General features: G+C 43.0%; 1 protein-coding gene across 1 annotated transcript; it reads left to right on the forward strand.

Annotated features, from left to right (window-relative positions):
- Nucleotides 1-6,092: 6,092 nt before the first annotated feature.
- st8sia1 (ST8 alpha-N-acetyl-neuraminide alpha-2,8-sialyltransferase 1) lies at nt 6,093-22,162 on the forward strand. Its single transcript, XM_047575353.1, has 5 exons — nt 6,093-6,795; nt 7,576-7,720; nt 12,355-12,464; nt 13,431-13,523; nt 13,931-22,162. Exons 1-5 carry the CDS (start codon nt 6,617-6,619, stop codon nt 14,409-14,411), a joined length of 1,008 nt encoding a protein of 335 aa, XP_047431309.1. The 5' UTR covers nt 6,093-6,616; the 3' UTR covers nt 14,412-22,162.
- The last annotated feature ends 238 nt before the right edge of the window (nt 22,163-22,400 follow it).

The following is a 22,400-nucleotide window of genomic DNA, read 5'->3' on the forward strand; positions in this document are numbered from 1 at the left end:
AGGATAAGATGTTACCATCCCTTGTGGCAAAACACGTTTAGAAGCCAAGTCCGATTGAAAACCGACCATCAGGCTAGCAGTCAGCTACTAGCTAGCAACCAACAACAAGACACCGGCTATTTAGCCTAGCCAACAGTAGACGGGAGTATGCGGCACATCATTGGGGTTATCACGTGGGCGCCTCCCTTCATTACTCCCTGCTTCATTACATACAACGTACATCTCTCCCGGTGTCCAGTGTTAGCTGTGCCTAAGCTAATGTAGCTGGGGTGGAGACTGTAACCTACTATTCATATTAACCACCTGCTAGAAAACAAATTTCCCTGAATCCTAATTCCCCTTCAACTAATATAACCTAAGCATGGAATCCAAATAATTACATCCATGGATTAGCGTAAACGACTAATAAAGCCTAGCTGATGAGTAGACTTTAACACACACACAAAGCCTTCATAGATAGCAGAAGCGTACAATCATATTCTAATAATAGGTCGTGATCCTCACCCATTATAGACTGTTTACAGTATAGCTGTGGTAACACTGTCATCACACAAGATCGAAGGGCATTATTCACCTTTACTGTTTATTATTTATTTTCTGAACATATTCTGGGTATTGGAGTGTCAACAAGTAGTGCAGACTAATCACACGCGAGGCATTTGTATCTGTGTGGCAGCAATGTAAAAACTGTTGCTGCTCTGATTTATCACTGAGGAAGGTTAAATAACAGAATTAGCTTCTAAGCTATTCTAAGCTTGTGATAAAAATACTGGTTGGTGTGATTATATATATAATAACAAAATGACGAGGGGTTGTTCCACTTTGCCACAGTGCCTGTGAGCTCAATAGAATAGAGGGAGGAAGAGGAGGAGGAGGGTTTAAATAGCTGCTACAGTCGTACGGTGAAGACATACGACAATTTAACTCGCACTGCATATCGATTGAGAGAAAATGAGAGTGAGCACAGGAGGAGGGGGGAAAAAATCCACCGTTATTTGTCTTTTGGTAGAACCAGAGGCAGAGAAATTACAAGCAAACTCCCATTTAAGAAATCAGTTCATTTACAGAGCTTATAGTTAGCTGGGGTCTTGTTGTTGGTTGCTAGCTAGTAGCTAACTGCTAGCCTGCTGGTTGGTTTTCAATTGGACTGCGGCTTCTAAATGTGTTTTGCCTCAGATCTTGGCACAAGGGTTTGTAACATCTTATATCCTGTGTATTAATGAATGGTTCTTGTGTACAAGTTGACAAATTCAAGCAAAAGGAGGGAAAACATCATCCACATCACTATTATTTTTGAAACAAAGCAGCCAAAATGCAACTTGGAGAGTCTCAGGAGTGGTTGTTTCGTTCAATATCCTCTTCATAGAGACAATCTATGACAATGCAACTCACAGTCTCATGCTTTTTTCATTTTTGAACTCTGTGCTTCAAATATAAATATTAATTCAGTCCAAATTGGAACATGTGTCACACATATGTTCATTGCTAATTTCAGTCTCCTGGCTTCAACTGTAAACTCCGAGGTCTGTTTGAGGCACCTTTCAGGGAGGCCATGACTACTGTGTTGTGTTTATGTGACTGAGGTAAACCTGTCAATTCCAGTAAATCAGAATTAAAAAAAGAGAGCGAGAGAAAAGGGAAAAAAAAAGAGTGGAACCAAACCATTTCCCTGTGGAACCCCACATTCAGAATTTAATATGAAGATGTCATTTTTGGCTGTTTTATCCCATACAGCGATAAACCAGTGACAGATACTAATCAGTCTACAAGACCTCTGACTAAGAAGTATTGTTTCTACAGTGTATAGTGTGCAATGTTGTTGCATTTAGAAATAAAATACACACAATGCAATACACCTTTTGGATGTTTTTTGAGTTACTGTGACAAATTTTAGCAAGTTTTCAACTTTGCAGTTTCTCAGCACTCACTATTATCTCATAATTTCCCAGGAAAAGTTACAAAATATTGTCTCTGACCAGCTCAGCTTGCTGTAGCTCCCTGATGTTTACATCTATGTTCAGTTACTGTCAACAATTCTTTGGCATGACTTCAAATTTCAGAGAGTATATGAGTGCTAATCTTGACCTGAGCTTCGGCACTTCTTGCCAATCACTTAACCCCTAAGCATCAAGTTTCTAATCCTTCCAGTGGCTTATGCTGGAATGAAGCCGATGCATGCGCTAAGATGTTTATTGTAAACAGAGCATCGAATACAAGGTCATTTTTGCCTGAGCCACAAGGTTCAGGCCACCCAGGAGTGAGCTGGACCTTTGCTCTCAGAGAGTTGTTAGGCTTCTAAGAGATTAGTGACAAGGGCGAAAGTAAATGTGAAGAATTGTCTGATACATAGATAGTGTAGCTACGTTTCATCTGGTGCTCTCTTGTGTACACGCCTCTTCGTCTCTGGTTTGTTGACCATAGCTTGTCAATGCCACGTTTCTCACGTCATGTCTGCAAAAAAATAATCTTATTAAACATGAATTAACGAGCTGTGGTTAAAGTTCTGTGCGTTTTCTGTTTTTCTGACAGGAGGATAGTGTTTTCATTCAGTGTCTTTGAGCTGGTTTATGTTTTATTTCAGTCTCCTGTTACACAATTTATTTTTAATCAACAGTTGATGACAGCTTTAGTTTGTGAAATAGGTCAAACATGTGCACTATATGCTCATATCATGTCAAATTTTTAGAAAATCCAACTGCACTTCAGATTCATGATGAGATGTGGTTTCTATGAGTCTCGTAGGTGAAACCTAAGGTCCAGAAACCCTCTTGACCCCAATCATTGTCCCAAATATTTATTTTATAAGGTACTGTATCAAGTGAAAACACACCTCAGACGTCTTGTCATGATAGCTCTACGAGGTGACATCCAGTGTTGCTTTCAGCTCCTGCACAACAGAAGGGCAACAGTAGCTAAAGAGACAATACATCAATGAGCAATGAGAGGCAATAAAAGAAAGAAGAATGGGGGGATGTGAGGGGGAGGGGTGGGGGCAACAAATGTTCTGTCATCTTTTTTTTTTTCTCAATGATCCTAAGCAGGTGGGAGTGCTATTTCTGATGCAACCCAACTCCCTTCTGTCTCCGCACACACCCAAAAAGAAAAAAGATAGGGAGGCCTTAGCATTGGGGGACCACTTGAAATAAACTTTATGCTGTTGCTGCTTTAAAAATATGTTGATAACATTATTTTTAAATGAGGCTGGTGGTGGTACTTTTGCTAGCATTTACTCTACACTATACAACCAGTGGCAAATATCCTACTTTCCACCCCTTTACATTGTTTGACAGCTATAGTTAATTCATAGGTACATTATACATTATAATATATAATGTGATGTCAAAATAAACTACAAACAGTTATATGAACCAAGTTATCTCTATTTATATCTAAAGTCTTAGACATGGAAGAAGGCTATAAGTCCGGTTTTTACTTTTCACCTTTTAAAATTTAATTAATACATGTCTCATTATAAGTTAATTTCCTGTTGACAAAGTGCTGCTTTTACTTGAATAAATATACTTTATTAACATCATTTCTACGGTAATAGTTTCAAAAGATTGTCTTTTCACTACCTGGAAAAAAATACCTATCTGTACTTTTATTTATAATATATTTATAGTTCACTAATTTAATTTGAAAGTTAGTTAGTTGAAAGTAGTTAGTACTTTTCATATTAAGAGAAAACTTGTTAGCTCATGAGACAACATTAACCTCCATCTCAGTGAGCTACGAGCTCACACAAAAAATGAAAATAAATACTAATGACTTATCTCTACACTAATCTGTTAATACTGCTTTCAATTAATTGTATTATGAATTATTGTCCCAGTGGAGGTACATGTTTTTCCGGCCTGGCCTCTGCACTGCTGCCAGTCCGTCTCCTGGCACATTTTGGATCTCGCACAGGCCTCATTGTGGCACCTTTGTTTGGACACAGGGCACACAGAACAGCTGACACATGACTTCAGCCAAGCAGCCTGCCATGGCATCGATGTGCCCGCCGGCCCAACCTTGACTCTGCCCTCCAAGATTCCCAAGAGAGTGCAGCGGGCGTCCCGAGTGAGTCACATTTCTGAGCTACCCTTTTGCCAGGCTCCTTTATATCCGGAGGAAATTATAGGTCGTTGAGAGACAACTTCTTCTTTTACAACCCTTATTGTTTTCACTTGATGTATTTTTTTTGTTTTGTTTTTGTTTTTTTTGAGTGTCCTTATAAACAGCCAAAAGGCAAATCTGAGGGTACAAACTTCTCTCACAGCCAAATTAAGGAGCCTAAAAAAAACTCACACACCCACACATGGGATTTACTTCATGAGAAATAGAATTCCTCAGTCCAAATTAACTGTATATCTTAACTAGGTCTGTCCACACGGGGTCAGCAGAGCTTCATTTTAAACAATAGACTCCTGCAGCTGCTTGTACACAAAGCCAAGAAATTAAAGAGCATAGAAAATAATTTAGCATTAAAGAGCATGTGTAAGATTTAATTTTTGGAATAGAAATCAAGCCGTGTTCTGGTAAAATAGATCGGGATTAAATTGACATCACAAGCTGGTTTTGGTGTGGAGTGAGGGTGTGGTAATCTGGCCGACAGCGTCTCAATCATCTGAAATCCTTTTGTTATCGGTGCACACGAAGTCCAGCAGGGGGCGACAGAAGCTCACAACACGGATCTCAGCGGGAGGCTGAGGGAGACGGTGGCAACAAACCCGCAGGAATGATCAGGACTTTAAAACGGGGGCTTTCAAAATAAGAAGCATATAAGAACGGTTTGATGTCCGCAAGTTGAAGGTAATAAGTCCATGAGTAAAAATTCGTTAAAACCTTCAATAATAATAATAATAATAATAATAAAACAAATAATAATAATAAATCATCTGGGAAGAATAGCCTACTGAAAAATACATTAAGGAAATCAATGTGGGAAATTGACAGCTGTGCCATTTTGAATCCATACATCTTTAAATGAAGGCATGAGGAAGATGGACTGAACCTTTGTGAATGTGCCCCCCCCCCCCCCCCCCCCCCCCCCCCCCCCCCCCCACACACACACACCTTTGTTTTCAACAGTGCTCTACTTTATGAGACAATAGGATAGGTCCCATGGGCACAGACCTGTAAAAGCTCCTCTCACATCTACCTCAGAGGGGTTAAAATTAGCATCAGGGACCAAAAAAAAAAGTTTGCAAATTTTTTATTTACTCAGGATTTTGCAAAAACAGAGGCCAGACTAATTTATTTAATCCATTGCTGGTGGACAGGACTGTCCAAATGGGCTCTCTTACATGTGTGTTTTCTATTGCGGAACTACCCAAAGGTTCACTAAATGTGCAAACGTGAAACAAATATAACAACTACTTAAACGGTGCCACTGTTGTTGAAATAATTGAAATTTCCTGACCTTTATTTCAAGTGACATTTTCTTTTTTTTTGGCCTGTGTAATCATTTCAAAATATAAACAGCAAAGCACCTCTGTACATTGTATTGCCTTCTTCTCTTATTTTCTTAAGAAAACTATGATGTGTGTATTTTGAGCCTAGATTAGTCCTTAATTACGAGAGAAATTATCTGGAAACGAGTAAAAAGTAAAAAGTAAGTTTAAGCTACAGAAAGTAGCATAAGCTTTGACTAACTTCACGCTAACTAGCTGGAGCTGGTAAAAATGTGTTTTGTTTGTTTGTTTGTATGTTTTTTTATTCAGGGACTATGTACAAAAAACATCAATTACATGGTGCAAAGAGATGTGTTGTACCAGATTTAGCCAAAAGTTCATTTCCATCTGCAGTCCCTCAGCTATTAATACAGAACAATTTTTTAGCTAACATCTACAAATCTAAAGGGGTGCTTTTTTGCTAAAAGTTTATTTTTGCTTACTTATGATGAATGTTTCATTTATATATATATATAATTCACCTTGATATTAACGTGCTAATGTTGTCTAGTTAGTTTTATTTTTATTTTGAAATTCCTTTTCCGGTCTGAGCCGCCTCATTTTAGCGGTATTGACTCACCTCATGGACACAAGCAGCACTTTGTCTGGGCGAAGGGGGGTGTTGACAGGAGGAAGACGGGGGAGGTGGGGGGAGTCTAAATTGGACTGGTCCGATTCACTTGCACCACAGACCCCCGCAGCAGGACAGCGCAGGCCCGAGGAGAAGCCCGGAAGGCGGCAGGCAAGGGGACCAGGGTGGGGTTTGGATCGGGGGGAACCCCCCTTTTTTCGGATTTGGGATGCGGCGGGACCCCGGGTTCGGAGGGAGCCCGCATGAATCCTCGCAATCCGCAGGCTGTGATGATGGTGGTGATGCGCCGAGAGCAGAGCAGCGGATTCCTGCAGAGCCCGACACACTGCACCACAGCCCGCTGCAAGGATAGACGCTCCTCTCTCTCCAGCCCTCGCCAGCACCGAACCGGATTTCCAGCCCGATGCTTCAGCCAAACAACCCGGTAACAGACTACCTTTCCAGCCCACCATTCATACCTCCACCTCGCCCGCGGGATGCGACGGGGATTTGCAGCGGAGACTTCCCAGCAGTGAGCCGAGTCTGCGCTTTTACGCCACCGGTTTTGATGTACCTGCGCCGGCTGTTTTGAAGCAAGACGCGGGGAAAGATGTTGGTGCGATGTTACCGGGCCAAGCTGTCGGTGTGGGCCGCTCTGTGCGTCCTGGTGCTCTGCTGGTTTTACGTTTTCCCCGTCTACAGACTCCCAAGAGATAAGGACATAGTGGAAGAGGTGCTGAGGCAGGGGGAAGAGTGGCACAAGAACCAGACGGGCATCGATTTGTACAGGTTCGACTCAAGGCTCAGATTTCTGGCCATTAGTTGAAAATAATGCTCCAGGGGTGACTTCTATGAAGTAAGGGATCTTAAGAGGAGATAACATTTCTTCGTTAAGCCTGTATCCACATTTGAAAGGATGTGATGTCTACTTTTAATACATCCCCCATTGCCTGTCATCTGCATTATCTGTTCAAATCCCATGAACATATGGGAATGGTGTCATAATGAGATTGTAATATACACTCAGCAGGAAATTGAGCTTTTAAGACCCTGGGTCATGCAACAATATTGCCGAAAGGCATTTGTAAAGGTTTGCAACAACTTTGCGCAGCATTGTCATAAGTGATCTTTACGGCAATATCACAGAGTCACTGTATGTGTTGTTGTTGTTTTTTGTTTTTTTTTTTCATTTGACATCACTGCCTGCCATTAAAAGCAGATCAGATCCTCAGGGCGTGCTAGTCCCACTGTGGCAGTCTTATTTAAGTCACATTCAGTCGAGAACGCGTCTATTCTCTGAGGCAAAGCCGATTAGGATAATCAGAGAAAGTGACACCTGCAGAGCCGCAGATAGGCCTACTGGGGGATGTGATGCTCAGCCACCGCTTGTGTTTGCGTGCTATTTAATAATAATTCAGATTCTTGCTAACTAACCGGAGAGGAGACGAGGGAGGAGTGCACGCGGCTTCTTATTGAGAGTCTGAATCTTAATCCCCCCCTGTTCAGTCCAGTTTGTGTCACACTGCCCTGACGCCACCGGACTTTTACTGTGTCATCCTCCCCGTGCAGGAAGTTGCTGACAGAATGCTGCGACCCGAGGCGGATGTTTGCAGTGACCAAGGCGAACTCGCCGCTGGGAAAGGTCCTGTGGTACGACGGCGAGTTCTACCACTCGCACACCGTCAACAACGAGACCTACTCGCTCTTTGTGCAGGTATATTCACATATTTTTTCATGCTGTGGGTTTTGGGGGACGTTTTTTTGTTGTTGTTGTTGTTTTTTTTGCCTCCAAAGAGCCACAAAACGCCACTGTATTCGCCACCACAAAACACCCAGGAACTCAGGAATAGCCGCCGTGCTCATGAGAAGTAACTAAAACCAGATGTCGAAAAAGCGGTTTGCCTCCAACCCATTTGACGCTCATGTGTGGATTGTGGGGTTTTTAACAGGAATCCGGTGGAGGATGGGGGATGCAGACAGGCGTCCCCTAAGTGGAAGAGGATTACTGGTATAGTGTTCTCAGTGTGAGGGGAGTCAATATTAAGATGTGGAGATGGGAGAGAAGGGAGAGCAGACGTCTTTGGAAGGGTTTGTTTCACTCTAGCTGCGGTCGCCCATGAACCGCGCTACAGTGAGCGGCGGAGAGAAAGGCAGATTGGAAGTGTTTATGCTTTCTCTTTGTATGATTATTCTAGATAAGTGTGTTGAGTAAAAACTGGGGGAGGAGGTCGTTTGAAACCCACCCCCATTCTTCCCATGTTGTGTAGCCGAGTGTGTATTTATTCCTCCACACATGTGCATCTGTACCCGGATAAGGTCTATTTTTACATGGATCCCAGCAGCCTCCGTGTCGTTTTGTGTTTGTGTTTGTGTGCGCGCATCTGGATGAGGGTGTTTATATGCGCTTGTGCCTGGAAACAGGACGAAACTAGAAACTCGGGGGTGACTGCTGTTGCCGTGGTTATTGTATCCAGGGGCAGTAGACCTCGGTAATAATGAAGACCGAATCCTGCTACCTAGGCAGCCAATCCGCAGTCTAATATTCTGGTCGGTAAATGTGATGAACATCTGACCCTAATTTGCAGGCGCGAGGCCGTGCATGTTCATTCATGAAGGATTGGGGGGGGAGGTGGCGGTGAATAAATAAAGGAGAATCTGAAGAGTGGCAGGCTGGAGCATTTTTATGTACTTGAATGGGCTTGAATGTGCCGCACCCTGACCTAAAGTAGATTCATTTCTAAAATAGAGGGCTCTAATATCAGAATATGTGGTTTTCTCAAAACCCAGGCTAAAAAATTAATTATCTTGCAGCTACAGTGACGGGCAAAGAAACCCTCGGCGACAGGAGGTGGGCGGGTACGTCAGAATCCTAGGCGACCGATGCAGTCGACTGGCACGGTGCGCAAACAGATAGATTCCCCAAACATTTGGCGTTAGGAAACACTCACCATGACTTCCGTGTTCATGCCACCAAATTCACCTCGCGGATGGCTTTTCACATAGAGCAGTGACAGCGAGGGTGGGGCTGGTCCTCAGTGATCCTTAATGTCAAGTTATTTTCTGCTTGTTTCACTCAGAAACAAGGGGGTTACCTAGGCAACCGGAGGCGGGTGCCTCCCTTATCAACCCAGCTATAAAGACGAGACTTTTGGTGACATCTTGATTTTGAATTGACTCATAGACGAAACTGTTAACCTTAATCGTGAACCTAAACAAAAAAATTCTTATTTTACATATCCAGTGCTAAGATTTCTGACTAAACCTACAGTTTATATTTTAACATTTAGTGATAGCACTAGCTTCCTTGATGTATATTGTGTCTTATTATCTATTATTTGGTTGGTGGGTGCATCTAAAAAGTGGAGTTTGTGGTGTCACGTGTGATAAGGACCAAAGCTCTACAGCTGAGTCTGTTGCTAGCCGTTCTAGACCCCTTCGTAGCCTACGTCACTGTGACGGCGCAACGTTAGCTGGAGGCAAAACAGGGGGAAGCTTGAGGCGAACACTGTCGCTGTCAACACTGTCGAATGTCCTCGTGCTGTACGTTGGTTAAAATGGCAAAAACTTTATCGCACAGCAGCCACTGACAGTCACAGATGACTTCGGTTGAATGCGATTAAAAGAAACGATTGGAGTGAGACAATCATCAACAACACTGGTGTTTTCAGTGCACAGTCGTTATCAGATAAGATTAATGTGTAATCTCGCCTGATATCAAGTGTGCGCTGCCAACGTGACCCTGCAGCTCCAAAAAAGTCCCAGCCGCTCTTTCAGAAACATTGAATTCAGCACACTAAAACCATGTTATGAGTAAAATATATGCATGTATACACATGTAGATGCCAAAACTAGGAATCGGCTTTAAGATATTTTCCGCGTTCTAATTTAACCGACCCCTAAAAGTGCACAAAATTCCTCGTATGTAGCTTTTATGTAACTTAAGTAACCGGCCCACTGTTTAGCCCTTTTAATTAATTTCTGTACATCACGACTCCCTGTCACTGTGATGTCGCTGCTAGCTATTGTGCCGCCTCCGACTCCCGTGCATCTTCGTGCCCAAGGTTATGGACACACTGCTGCACTGTGCAACTGTGCGCAAGTCACCATTATAACACTTCCCTGGCCTATTTTTAGCAGCTGTATTGCACTTCCCCTGCATGCATATACTCTGGGCAGTTACATGCTTCCCAGAAGGAAGGTAGCTGGTAGTTAGGGAGGGGTGGGGGGGGACATGGACGACGTTCAGACTCATAAGTATCGAGGCCTCTCGGCTACCATTGCCGTGATTACAGGTCTGAACACAGACAACCAGCCACGCTGCAGCAAGCTGGCAGCAGCTACAGGGTCTGGGCATCTGCCAGGAAATGTGGCAAATAGGCCTCTGAGAGTTAATTGCTGGTTCGTTCAATGGCTCAAACAGAGCGCAATGTACATACGTTTTTTTTGTTCCTCTTTCACTCAACCAAAAAAATGTCACTTTAGTATCTTAAAAAAGCTGTTGGTAGGATAAAGAAAAAGTAAATTGAGAACTTTAGCCTGTTTAACTGTAGATTTTTGGATTAACTTTCAGTCTGACTATGAAAAGAAAGTGTTTTTTTTTTTTTATATCCTGTTTTGGTCTGAACGTACTGGTTCCCCTTGCCATCTTTATGTGCTGTTAGCCGAGCGCTGTCCTCTGCCTCTACTCCCTGTCACGGTTCAGAAGACGCCCTGAAGGCAAAGATACGTGTGTGTGTGTGTGTGTGTGTTGTGTGCGCGTATTCTCAAGCGGGTGCGCTCCGAAGGGAATAATGAGCACAATTGTTTCCGCCGTCTCGCTTAATCCATGCCTCGGACTTAAATGCAGCCGAGGCAAAGAGAGAAAGGGGACTTTTTTTCTTCTTCTTCTTCCTTTTTTTTTTTTTTTTTTTCGCCTTTGCCCCATGAAGAGTGATGTTTCGTCTGAAACTGCTTTTAATCCTGTAGTAGACAAGGCTTCAATTTAGACGATGATGCAGCAGTGATTCACGGCCAAGAGTGCTGGTATTGAGTCGCTGGTTAACAGTGTGAAAGAAATATGCTGGGGATAAAGTGCTTCAAATGTTTTCTGCATGACTGAAGAAACCGTCTCAAACTTTCATTTAGATAATGATACTACTCATCATAAAAGTTAGATACTTACTATATTCTACCATTAATTGTTGTAGACACTGGTGAGTGTGACTTACTTCAGTCGCTAATGCCGAACTGTTAATTCATCCATTCGTTTTCTATAACCGCTTGTAACTGCAGACAGACAGACAACCAGCTGCAAATTCACCTATATTACTTATCTGCAAAGTACTTCGTCCTCTTAGAACAGGGGTCTTCAATTTTTTTTGGCCCATGGACCCCGAAACTGATCGCCATGTATCTCCCTAAATATATAAAATTAAAGGATAAAGAAAATAAAACGACTGACAGAGTCGGCGTGTAATATGCGGCCTCGTGATTGGCTCGGCAGTCGTAGGGGCGTGGCCTACGGTGTACAGGAAGCCTAGATTGACAGGTGTAGTATGGCGCTGTGTAGCGTCCTGACTGAAATATCTCTGTCTTCTGCCTCTGTTTAAAATTAAAAGAATATATAACAAATGTCTAATCAACCAAAGATTTTGCGACCCAAATTTGCAAATTGCACCTCAAAGCAAAGCGCTATAGGCGTACGATCCGATACATGTCACGATACTTGAGTCGCGATACGGTACATTGTTGCGATATTATGATATTTTGCGATATATTCTACAATATTCGACATAGTTCACAGAGAAATTTTAAATACTGCTTAAAGTACAGGTTGTACAGTATATATGTACATCAGATGACAATAATAATTCATTGGACAAACTGAAACAAAAAACAATGTTAATCCAAATCAGCCATTTCCAATTTATTGCACTTGTACAGAAAAAGTAGTGGTGGAGGTGGAGGATGTCGTTCACGGTCGCCCCAAAACATGACTTTTTGTTTTTCTTTTAAAATCGATATTAAGACATTCAGCATCTATATTTTTTCCACCCCTAGTCCAATTACTAGAGTTGCTTCTGATGGATCCACTTGATGTATAGCAGTTATGCAAATGTTTTATTAGTCCAGGTTATCAGATCTCTGTTTAAAGAATTCCCGTTTTGTCTGCTTGGTATCTTGATTAGATAATATCACTATACATAACACGGATGTAGTGCCTGGAGCTTATTTATAAGCTGTTTGATCTCCTTGCTGGTTTTTCCAGTTTCACTTTAGGCCATGGTCGATAGACAGGGACCAAATCAAAAGACAACTTATATTTTGTTTCTATATAACCGGCGGCGCATTCTCCTCATCCCATCCCAGGACAACCCTCTTCAGCTGCCTCTGAAGAAGTGTGCGGTGGTGGGCAACGGTGGCATCCTCAGGCACAGCAAGTGCGGACGGGACATCGACCAAGCCGACTTCATCATGCGGTGAGGAACGGGGACTATTAGGGGCATGAGTGCTTCGCTGCTTCTCCAAATTTGAATCGGCCGTGCCCAAGAGAGCAGCCGAACACCATGAGCCCTAAGTGATAATGAGAGCTGGTGTCGATTGGAGCCAAGAGAGGACGACGGAGAGAAAAATGAGGCAGAGTGAGGTCAAGATAATAATAAAAAACAAAACAGAAACGTGTAGGTGTGAGTAAGCTCAAGATGAGCGATAGGCAAATAAATCCAACGGGTGGAAATAACGCTGTCAGCCAGGCAAATTATCAAGACAGTACCCGCAAATACACAGGGAAATACAAATTTTTGGTGCATGAAAAGGTGGTTAAGTAGTTTCCTCTTTTCCTCTTCGGGGGCAAGGGTCGTTATGCACCAGCAAGTCTCTCTCGAACTCTATCTCATGATTAGTCCCGATTTCTGCCAAACAGTGACGCAGCAATTTTATGCCGCATCACCAGCAATATTAATAGTTGTCTGGCTCCTTAAGGCAACCGGATGAGTTTAATAAGTAAAGATCAGGGAGGGAGCCAGAAAACAGCACAATATTGACTGATGTGTCTTGAAAAATGTAGTGGAGTCGACAATCCAAAGTGTCATGACATTTTCCATGAAGCTGAAGATCGTTTTGGAGCCATGTGTGACCGTGTGTCACATAAAACACTGTGTTTTATATCTTTAACTATTCATCTCTGAAATGTAGGTTGTAATTCCACACTGGCATTGTCACTCCACTTATTAATTATTTAAAACCTGGCAGCTACACGCCATCAGCTTTGATGTTGTGTAACCACTTCTCAGCCATGCCATCCGATCTTTCCGCTGCTAATTCTGCTTGTAGTATGAGATCTTGTCGCAGTCTTATCTGCAAGTAAATGCGGTAAAATAAAGCGTACGGTAAATGTCGTTAATTGGTGTGAATTGATTTGAGACTGTGTTTTTTCGTTTGTTCAGGTGTAACCTTCCACCGCTCTCGAAGGGATATGTGGAGGACGTAGGAACCAGAACACACCTGGTTACAGCCAACCCCAGCATCATAGAGAAAAGGTAATCTGATGTGATCACGTATTAAATTGAACCATACTAAAAGCTCATTTGCTTATTGAAAATGGAAGTGGACATCATGAGTGCTGTTTTGAACGTCGCCATTACGTCTTTTTGAAGCCAGAAGTACCCATTAGCAATACCCAGCTTCACAGGACCATAATTTATTTTAAAGACAAGTTGAAGCTTATGATGGAGAATCCATTAGGAAAACCTTTCTGAGGTAATAAGTGATTTTCTCATATCACTCGTAGACTCATAGACTTCTTTTTTGTGACATTAGAAAAAGCCTTCATCCATTTTTTATACAGTCTATGCTTTATTCATCAGTTTACTGACCTGCTACCAGATAATGTTGTCTTCAGCAGTGGACTAACTCCCATTTGTCCACTTTCCCACTCTGTAATCAGATTTCAGAACCTTCTGTGGTCAAGAAAAGCTTTTGTGGACAGCATGAAGGTCTACGGCTCCAGCTACATGTACATGCCAGCGTTCTCCATGAAGCCCGGCACCGACCCTTCGCTGCGGGCGTATTACGCGCTGGCGGACACCTCCTCCAACCTCACCATGCTCTTCGCCAACCCCGAATTCCTGCGCACAGTGGGCAAGTTCTGGAAAGCCCGCGGCGTGCACGCCAAACGGCTCTCCACGGGGCTCTTCCTGGTCAGCCTGGCCCTCGGGCTGTGCGAAGAGGTGACGGCCTACGGCTTCTGGCCGTTCTCCGTCGACCTGGACGAGCAGCCGGTCAGCCACCACTACTACGACAACATCCTACCCTACAAATGGTTCCACGCGATGCCCGAGGAGTTTGTCCAGCTCTGGCACCTCCACAAAAGTGGCACGCTCCGCGTGAGGGTGGGACACTGCCCCCCTAAGGAAGGAAGGAGCTAAGTGATAGGTAGTTTTTTTTTTGTTTTTTGTTTTTTTTAGCAGACTTTTGGGTTATCAAGTGACACAAAGTTGTCATGGTGAAAAAAAAAAAATGAGCACGCATATTTCCTCCAAGGATCCTTTGCACTGCATCCCTGTCCTTACACACTCTTTCAGCCCCTTCGACACCCCCAGGTAATCCCTAATTATCATGAGAATGTCCTCCACCCACACTAACAGCATCAGGGACAGAATACACACTGACAGGCATGCACACACACACTCATACATTCCCAAAATCTTGCCATATCTCTTCCCATGTGTTTGAAATTGTATGTGTGCATGGATGTGCGCTTTTAGGGGAAGCATCAGCTGGTGAACGCGGGATGGATGGGTGGGGGGATTTTATATGCTGACTAATGTATGTGACTGACATATGGGGCAGCTGGACCAACCCCCCCCCCCGTCCTCCCCCTCCCCTCCTCTGGGTCTTTGTTAACCCTCGTATTGTCTCCGTCTTTACTATGCACCTTTTGTCCTCCCGGGTGAAATTGACCCAACTGTTTATAAAACATGTACAAAAGCATGCACAAGCAAGTGCAAAATGATCACCAATTTTTTAGTTTCACCTTTTTAGTGAACTTGTTTCCAACACGTTTGTGGACACATATATTTTACACTTATTTTTGTAATATATGGTATATTAGACCCCATTTACATAAAATTATACCTCATTTTTGAGTTAAAAAAGCAGATATTTTGAATTATTTTCACTATGGTTTCGATCAGAGACACACAAGTTGATGGTTTAGTCAGGATATTGTTTTGAAACCATTTAATTTTTTTTAATGGCAGCAAATAGTCACACCTGTTGTCCTCCTGGGTCAATATGACCCGGTCTCGTTGGACTGTTTATAAAGCATGAAGTACAAAATGATCACACAATTCTGTGTTACACCTTTTAGTTAACTTGTTTCCAACACATAACCACAGATTTTACTTTTTTCTTTGAAATTATACCAACTTTTTGAGGAAAAAGCTCAGAAATTATGAAATATTTTGACTATAGTTAGGATCAACATTTATTTGAAAACTATTTTCAACTTCTTTAGAAGAAAACAATGAACAGAGAAACTTTGTGTGTGTGCGTGAGTGTGTGTGAGAGGCAGGTTACGATGCTATGCGCTTTGCAAATATGTGCGTCGCACCTCTCGGCACCTCTTCCCTTTGAGTGACGGGTGAGGAGGAGCAGCTGCAGGGGGTCGATGCATCCCGCTGGATTCCCATGACCAAGGTGTCAGAGGCTGGCGTGCGGGGAAGTGCCCGGCGCCTCCTTATGAGACGTATCACAATGATCCAAGTTCCTCGAGGAACAACCTCCTCCTGATGCAGAGTGCTCATGAGAAGCACATTCTTTCTCTTTTCGGGGCAGTAGACCCCCAAAGACCCTCTGCCACCTCGAGAACCACACGCTGGCCCTGATTTTTCTCCGGCTGTGCCCATGTGCAGGTTTGCCTGTGCACATCTGCATATTCCAGGCGTAGCTGGTCTGGGCGTCGCCTGCTCCCTAGATTTTGAGGCCGTATTTGCCTGGTTTATTTGGCGTTTATTGCTTGAAACCAACCTCTGAATCGACCCCTGAATGGTACTCGTCCACTGTCACGTCAGTGCCGGGGGTAAACATGAGTGGCAGGAGACCCACCCGCTTATCCCACACCTGTCGGATGGCAGCCAGTTTGTCTCTGGCACAGGACGCTGGTCTGGTGCTGCGATCAGCAAAACGAATCACTCTGGAGATGATGTGGAATGTCTTAAGTGGCATGGTGGCACGAAAAATTGCCCTCCCAGAGTGAGTGTGCCATAAACTAGATGTAGCCTCCTTACTGGAACGGTAGACACCAGCACGAGTGTCCAGATATCCCTGTAACTCTGTTTTATCCTTGTTCTTCTAGTTGTCACCGTACACACGACGCCCCTCCTTGTCGGTCATTTTACAGCACTATGTTTTCCAATTTCTTCCGGCATAAACAACTCAAATGTGGACTTTATGCTATTAGCACGAGAAACAGCATACCTTGCTGGCACTCAGTGGGCCCTCTTCCCCACTGCACCCAACATATGCCGTCGGTCACTTGGAGGAATTGAAGACCAGAGAACCTTTCCAGCATCACTTGATTCCTCCTCATCAGTTGGAGCAAAATCTTCATCGCTTTCAGTGACGTTCTCTTCCTCCGACACGTCCTCCTCTCTTCTTCTGCATCTTCTTCCTCATCTCTCTCCTCCTCCACAGGGCTGGAAATGAGGTCAAGAGCCTGTGATACAGTGCAGGTCCTCTCCATCATGCCGTCTCTGGGTGAAATGTGAAATGCCCCGAGGATGCTATGTACTCTGTCTGTTTTGTTTATTGTTATCTTGTCCTCAATTGGGTTAAGACATATTTTGTTTAGGCCCAGTGCTGTGAAGTGTGTTTGAGTGTGCTACTACTCTTCCTGTGTGCATCCGTAACTGTAACAACATAAAGTTACCTGTGCGTTTGTGTGTGCATCAGCTGTATTAACAGCAGAGACAACTGATTAATGAATCGGTCTCAGCTGTGGCCCAGAGCTGCGGCTCAGGGGTTGCCGTGGCAACTCGCAGTGGTCGCCAATGACGACGGAAGCGCGCGGAGCTGGGACACAGAAGAGAGCGAGACTTCCCCCCTTTTCGCTGGTCTCACATTTGGGCTTACTGTGACAAAACTGTAGCTCCTATCAGAAAAACAAACAGACCGTGGGCGTCATAAGACCTTCCTGAAGACTTTGATATGTTTTTTGTCCTCCTAGAGTAAATATTTTGGACACACTCACGAGTTAAAGACAAAGGTCCCTTCTCCTTTTCTCAGAAAATCTTTGCATTGGAGTGAATGGAGAGCAGGCAGGTACTTTATCGCGAACAGACCCTCGCAGTTGAAATTCTGTATGTCTCACTGCTTTGCCGAGCACATGGTGAGAGACACAAGAAGTTTGTCCACAACTGTGGAAAAAATCATGTGTCTAGTGTGTAAATTGTGGCCGGGCCGGGTGTGGAAAGAGAAAAATTTCAGACGATTTCACACACGTCCTCTCACTCTAAGGACCAACATTCCGCACTCTAAAACAAGTTTTTTCGAAAAAGATCATGGTCATTGAACTGTGATTGATCAACAACGATAAGACCCATCAAAACGAGGAAATAATACACCAATACACAAGGCTTGTGTCTACATTTTCAAGTTGAAATGAAGTCTTTAGGTGAAAGTATGCCTGAGCAGTAGACCTTTGAAAAACTGTCTTTTTTCCGGCCGTCCCATTAATTTTCAATGGGAAATTTTTCGCAAATTTTTTGCAAAATTCGTATTTCGGAAAGAAAAGTAATACCACACCAATCCCGATCAAGCTGCACGTTGTGATATATAACTGTGTGTGTGTGTGTGTGTGTGTGTGTGTGTGTGTGTGTGTGTGTTTTAGAGGTCATTTTGTGTCTATGTGTACGTTCCTCGTCCTGGAACGCACAATAGCGTAACCCATTACACCACTAAATGTGGCTGGGTCAAATTGATCCGGGAAGACCATAGGTGCTATAAATTTTAATGATACACACATAATTCAACAAAAATAGGGACCATCCATGTAATTTTGAGGCAATTATATGTAAGAAAACCAAAGTTATGACGTATTAACTTTTGAAATCGTGTCAAATAGACCCGAAGACAACAGGATGGTTTAAACAGACGGACGGAGCGGAGGACCGGGGGGAATAATAAAACGCACTGAAAGACCGGCAAAATGCGAGGCACAAGGGAGAGATAATGGTGTCCTGGTACCTAGTGGCTTAAATGGGAGCAAACCTTAATGGAGAGAGAAAAAGGAATAGCAGGGGGGCAGAAAGAGTAAAAGCCGGCTGCTGTGCGCATGAAAGGATTTTTCTCTGCTTTTCTTCGACCGAGCGCTTGATTGGCATTCTGTGGTGCCAAATAGAGCTTTAGTTCAAAAGCAGGAGCCATTAGAAATGGAGTCTTAAGTCCTATATCCTATATCCCCTAGAATGTTTAGCCAAGTTGCATTTTCAACCCTTTACTGAAAAGGGAAAACGAGTACACCCTAGTGTCCACATATTATTTTTCTTTGTCAAGTGTGTTTTTTTTTGTTGTTTTTTTTGTTTGTTTTTTTTTTCAGGAATAATGTGAATTCTGCTTTTGATTCATAATCAAGAAGTTGGACGCCGGTATCAGCATACATAATCAGAAAAGGACACACACATAATGTACCTCATTTCCTTTGACTCTCATCCTCGCTGATGGGCTCTTTGGAGCAATTCAATTGTGAGCAGGCTCCTCAGATAAAAGCAGCCTAACCCACTTCTTTCGAGGGGCTGCTGGAAGTCATCTCTTGGTAACTGTACTGTACTTGTCAAGTGCCAAGCCAAGGGAACAGTGCTCTCTTTGATAGGCGGTCTCGCGCTGCTCTTGTGCTTCGGAATAAGGAGACACTGATATAAAGAGAGGTTGTGACGGAAAAAGACTGTGTCGCAAAATGGCATTTTACTTATTTCTTTTTTTTTTTTTTTTTTTGTAGATTTTGGATGGTGAATTATGATTTATTCATGTAATTATTGTTATTTACATCAGAGCACAGGATTAACTGAGCCTCTGTCCTGTGCTTCTTCTTCTTCTTCTTCTTAATTGTGTTTCCTTTTTTTGCCTCTTTGTTTGCACAAGGGAATAATGACACAGAGACGAAGACCACCATGGGACCTTATCTGTAAAACAAACAAACAAAAAAAAAAGTTAGTGGCGACAGAGGAATATTTTTTATTTTTTGATCCTGTTTTAATTTTGCCGTTGGTCAGCTTCAAAGAAAGGAAAGCCTTGTAGACGGGAAACGTAGCCTTTAGCTTTGCGTGAAACCTTCCTAGTCCGCCAAGTGTCAAACGTCTGCGGCTGTGGGCATCTTGTAGAAGTGTGTGCGACTGCTGGGTGTTACTTTTTTTTAACACTTAAATAGTTGGGCGGGCTAAGCGAGCTAAGCGTTGTATCAACACATTGTAAGATCCTCAAGGCCAGACCAGATATATCTCCACCGAATTATGGGTCTTTAGTAGGATCTAGTCTCAACTGGTTATGCCTCAAGAGGAGGCACCCAGGAGACTTCCTTACCATATTCCCAAACTACCTCAACTGGCCTATTTGGATGTGAAGGAGCTCCCCTGGATGTCCAAGCTCCTTGTCCCATCTCTGAGCCCTAAGGCTGGCTCTCAGTGGAGCGTTTCAGCCTTGTGTGTCCATGACGCCATCCTGTCGGTCGCTACCGAAAGTCGGGCGGGCGAGGTTACCTAGAGAGAACAATCAACTACATTCTGCCTCGCGACATCACGTTTCAGCCCGACGGTTGCAACAGGATCAAAACAGAAGTGTTCGTTTCTCGTCACTGGCTGCCGTACGCGGGTTTTACCGAAACAAACTCCCGTGGTGGTCCTCCGGAAGCTGTGGGACGTTGCCTCAATATTTGCTCGCGTGGGAAAACCAAGACACCAGACAGGTTCATTTGTACTCGCGGGCCTTTGCGGACGGAAAGCAAATGTCAATCGAGAGTGACAAATGTGACCGTGCCATACTGTCGTTTTCCGCGACGAACGAACGACCCTGCATGGAAAGCGCACGGAGCGTATCCCACTACCCTTAAAAAGTTCTCCTCAGCCTCCAGGTACAAAACCATGTGTTAGTGCTTTTGCGTTCGCGCTGTCTGTTAAACTGAGCAAGGTCCAGTGCCTTTAAGATGTGTTAAGGCAAAAAGAATTGTTCAAACGAGGGATATTTCTTATGCTGATGGTCTGGGTTTGGCTGGCTCTGCTGATGAGTTAGACAATATCCGCTAATCCGCAGTATAATGATATTAATGTGCATACAGTTGGACCAATATAGTGAAGAGAAGAGAAAAAAATAAATAACTAATGATGTCCAGTCCAAATGCACATGTGGCTATTTAAGACTGGGAGCTGAGCTGTACGAACACTTTGACCAATTTGTTTTACTATTATTCTTTCTATCGTGACGTTTCTTATTTGCACCTTTTATTGTTTCTGTCTGCAGCCCAGTATTGTGTGTGAATGAGACGTGGTGTAAAGTGAATTTTCAGTAAGCATGACGATTTTTAGACGTGTATGTGCTTTTGGTACACAGATTTTTACCTATTTTCATTATGTTCAGAACCATTTCCCCCCATTCCGTGTCGTCTGAACAATCTGAGCGAGGAGCCACCGCGGCGCTGAGGTTTTCTTCTGGAAAGGGACTCGTGTAAATATCGATCTGCAAGCGAAATGACTAGTTAGTTTTAGATTTCCAGTCGTCCTTTAAAAAAACATTCGGTTCTCTTATTGATCTAGCGCAGAAGAACACACGAAAGCAATATCATTACCATAGACAACGAGGGCTGCCTGTCACTCAGAATGTTTTTTCTTTGTTTTTTTTTTTTTTTTAACCTTGAACACACTAACACTTGTGTTTTTCACAAACTCATTTTGGGAAATACACTTTCGACCTCTTTTTTTTTTTTTTTTTTTAACACTTTCACACTTTTAACAACCGAGTGTCAGACGTCCTAGAGCCGGGCCAGCGGTTTGGCTGACTTGATGCTAGGCTACGCTAACAGGCTGAGTGACATTCATCTAAAAAAATACAAAAAAAAGCAAGAATGGGTATTTCCCAAAATGTCAAATGATTCCTGTAAAGCTGCCAGCGTCACCGAGAGGTTTGTGAGGCAAGAAAGTGGGAAAAGGACAGATCAAAATAGAGCGTGGCACGCGGACAACGGCAGCATTGTCGTTCACGTCTCAGGCCATTAATTTAAGCTACAGTGTGTGTGGTTGCGGGATGATTGAGACTGGTTGTAGTCTGGTCACGGAAAAAAAGGCCACATGCTTGAGCCGCCGTGGCAGCCGTATGACCAGCTGCAGTGTCCTTAAAACAAGACACTCTTCTATGTCATGATAATGTGAAACTTGCCACTTCTGCATCGATCAAACTATCAGTTGTGTAAACCTCGTCCTGCCCCTTGATGATGATGTCATCGGGCTGTATCCTCTTGGTTGCAGGAACAAACGAAAAGGTCGTTCATTCTCACGCCATAGTGCCCGTTTTGGCATCGCAGAGTCTCAAATGTAGTTGCTCAAAGCCGTGTTTTTTTCTGCTGTGAGATTACAAGAAATGGCATGACAAGCTTAATATATAGAGGGTCAAATTGTGCAAAAATGTGGATTTATTTTAATCTGATTGAGCTTCTTTAAAGTAAAATTAAACAAAAACAATCATATTAACGCCATAAATTCTGCCAAACGCGCGCATATATATAAATTATCATGTAAATACAGCTGGACCCATGTTTGATTAAGTCCAGACGGCTCAAATTTCCCACATTTTTAAATATTTGTTGTTCTACCAATCTGTTTCTTTAAAAAAAAAGAAAGAAAAAAACATGTATATGTGCTTTATTTGCCTCAACTGTCTGTATTTGATACGAAAAGATGCGATTTTCACCTCGTCCACATCACCCGATGTGAGCAACCCTGCCTGTTAAAAATGTTGAAAATAAATCGCAACGACTGTAAAAGAATGGACTAAACCAGCTGTATGTGCCAAGTGGATTAAACTGTGAAGGAAGAATAAGAAGGAAAAAAAAAAAAACACGAGAAAACAACCATGTCCATAAACAAAGTGAACCCTGGAAACCAATAAAACAAAGGAAATGAAATATCTTCAACTGTCTTTTTGACTCTTTTTGATGTTTCTTTAGAGGTATTTGGGATTTTGTGCATTTGTTAGCAATAAGTTTTGTTATATATCAATGTGAACCAATGTACATGCATGAATGCAGCCTGCTGCTACATACATATAGTTCAAGCATGGTCTTATCTGTTTCTAGGAAACGTTATCAGTAAAATCCTTCCGCCATATCCTGTCAGCAAGACAGGATATGTCTTTATTTTCAACATTTTTTC

This window comes from Mugil cephalus, chromosome 22, assembly GCF_022458985.1.
Source record: "Mugil cephalus isolate CIBA_MC_2020 chromosome 22, CIBA_Mcephalus_1.1, whole genome shotgun sequence".
Lineage (NCBI taxonomy): Eukaryota > Metazoa > Chordata > Actinopteri > Mugiliformes > Mugilidae > Mugil > Mugil cephalus.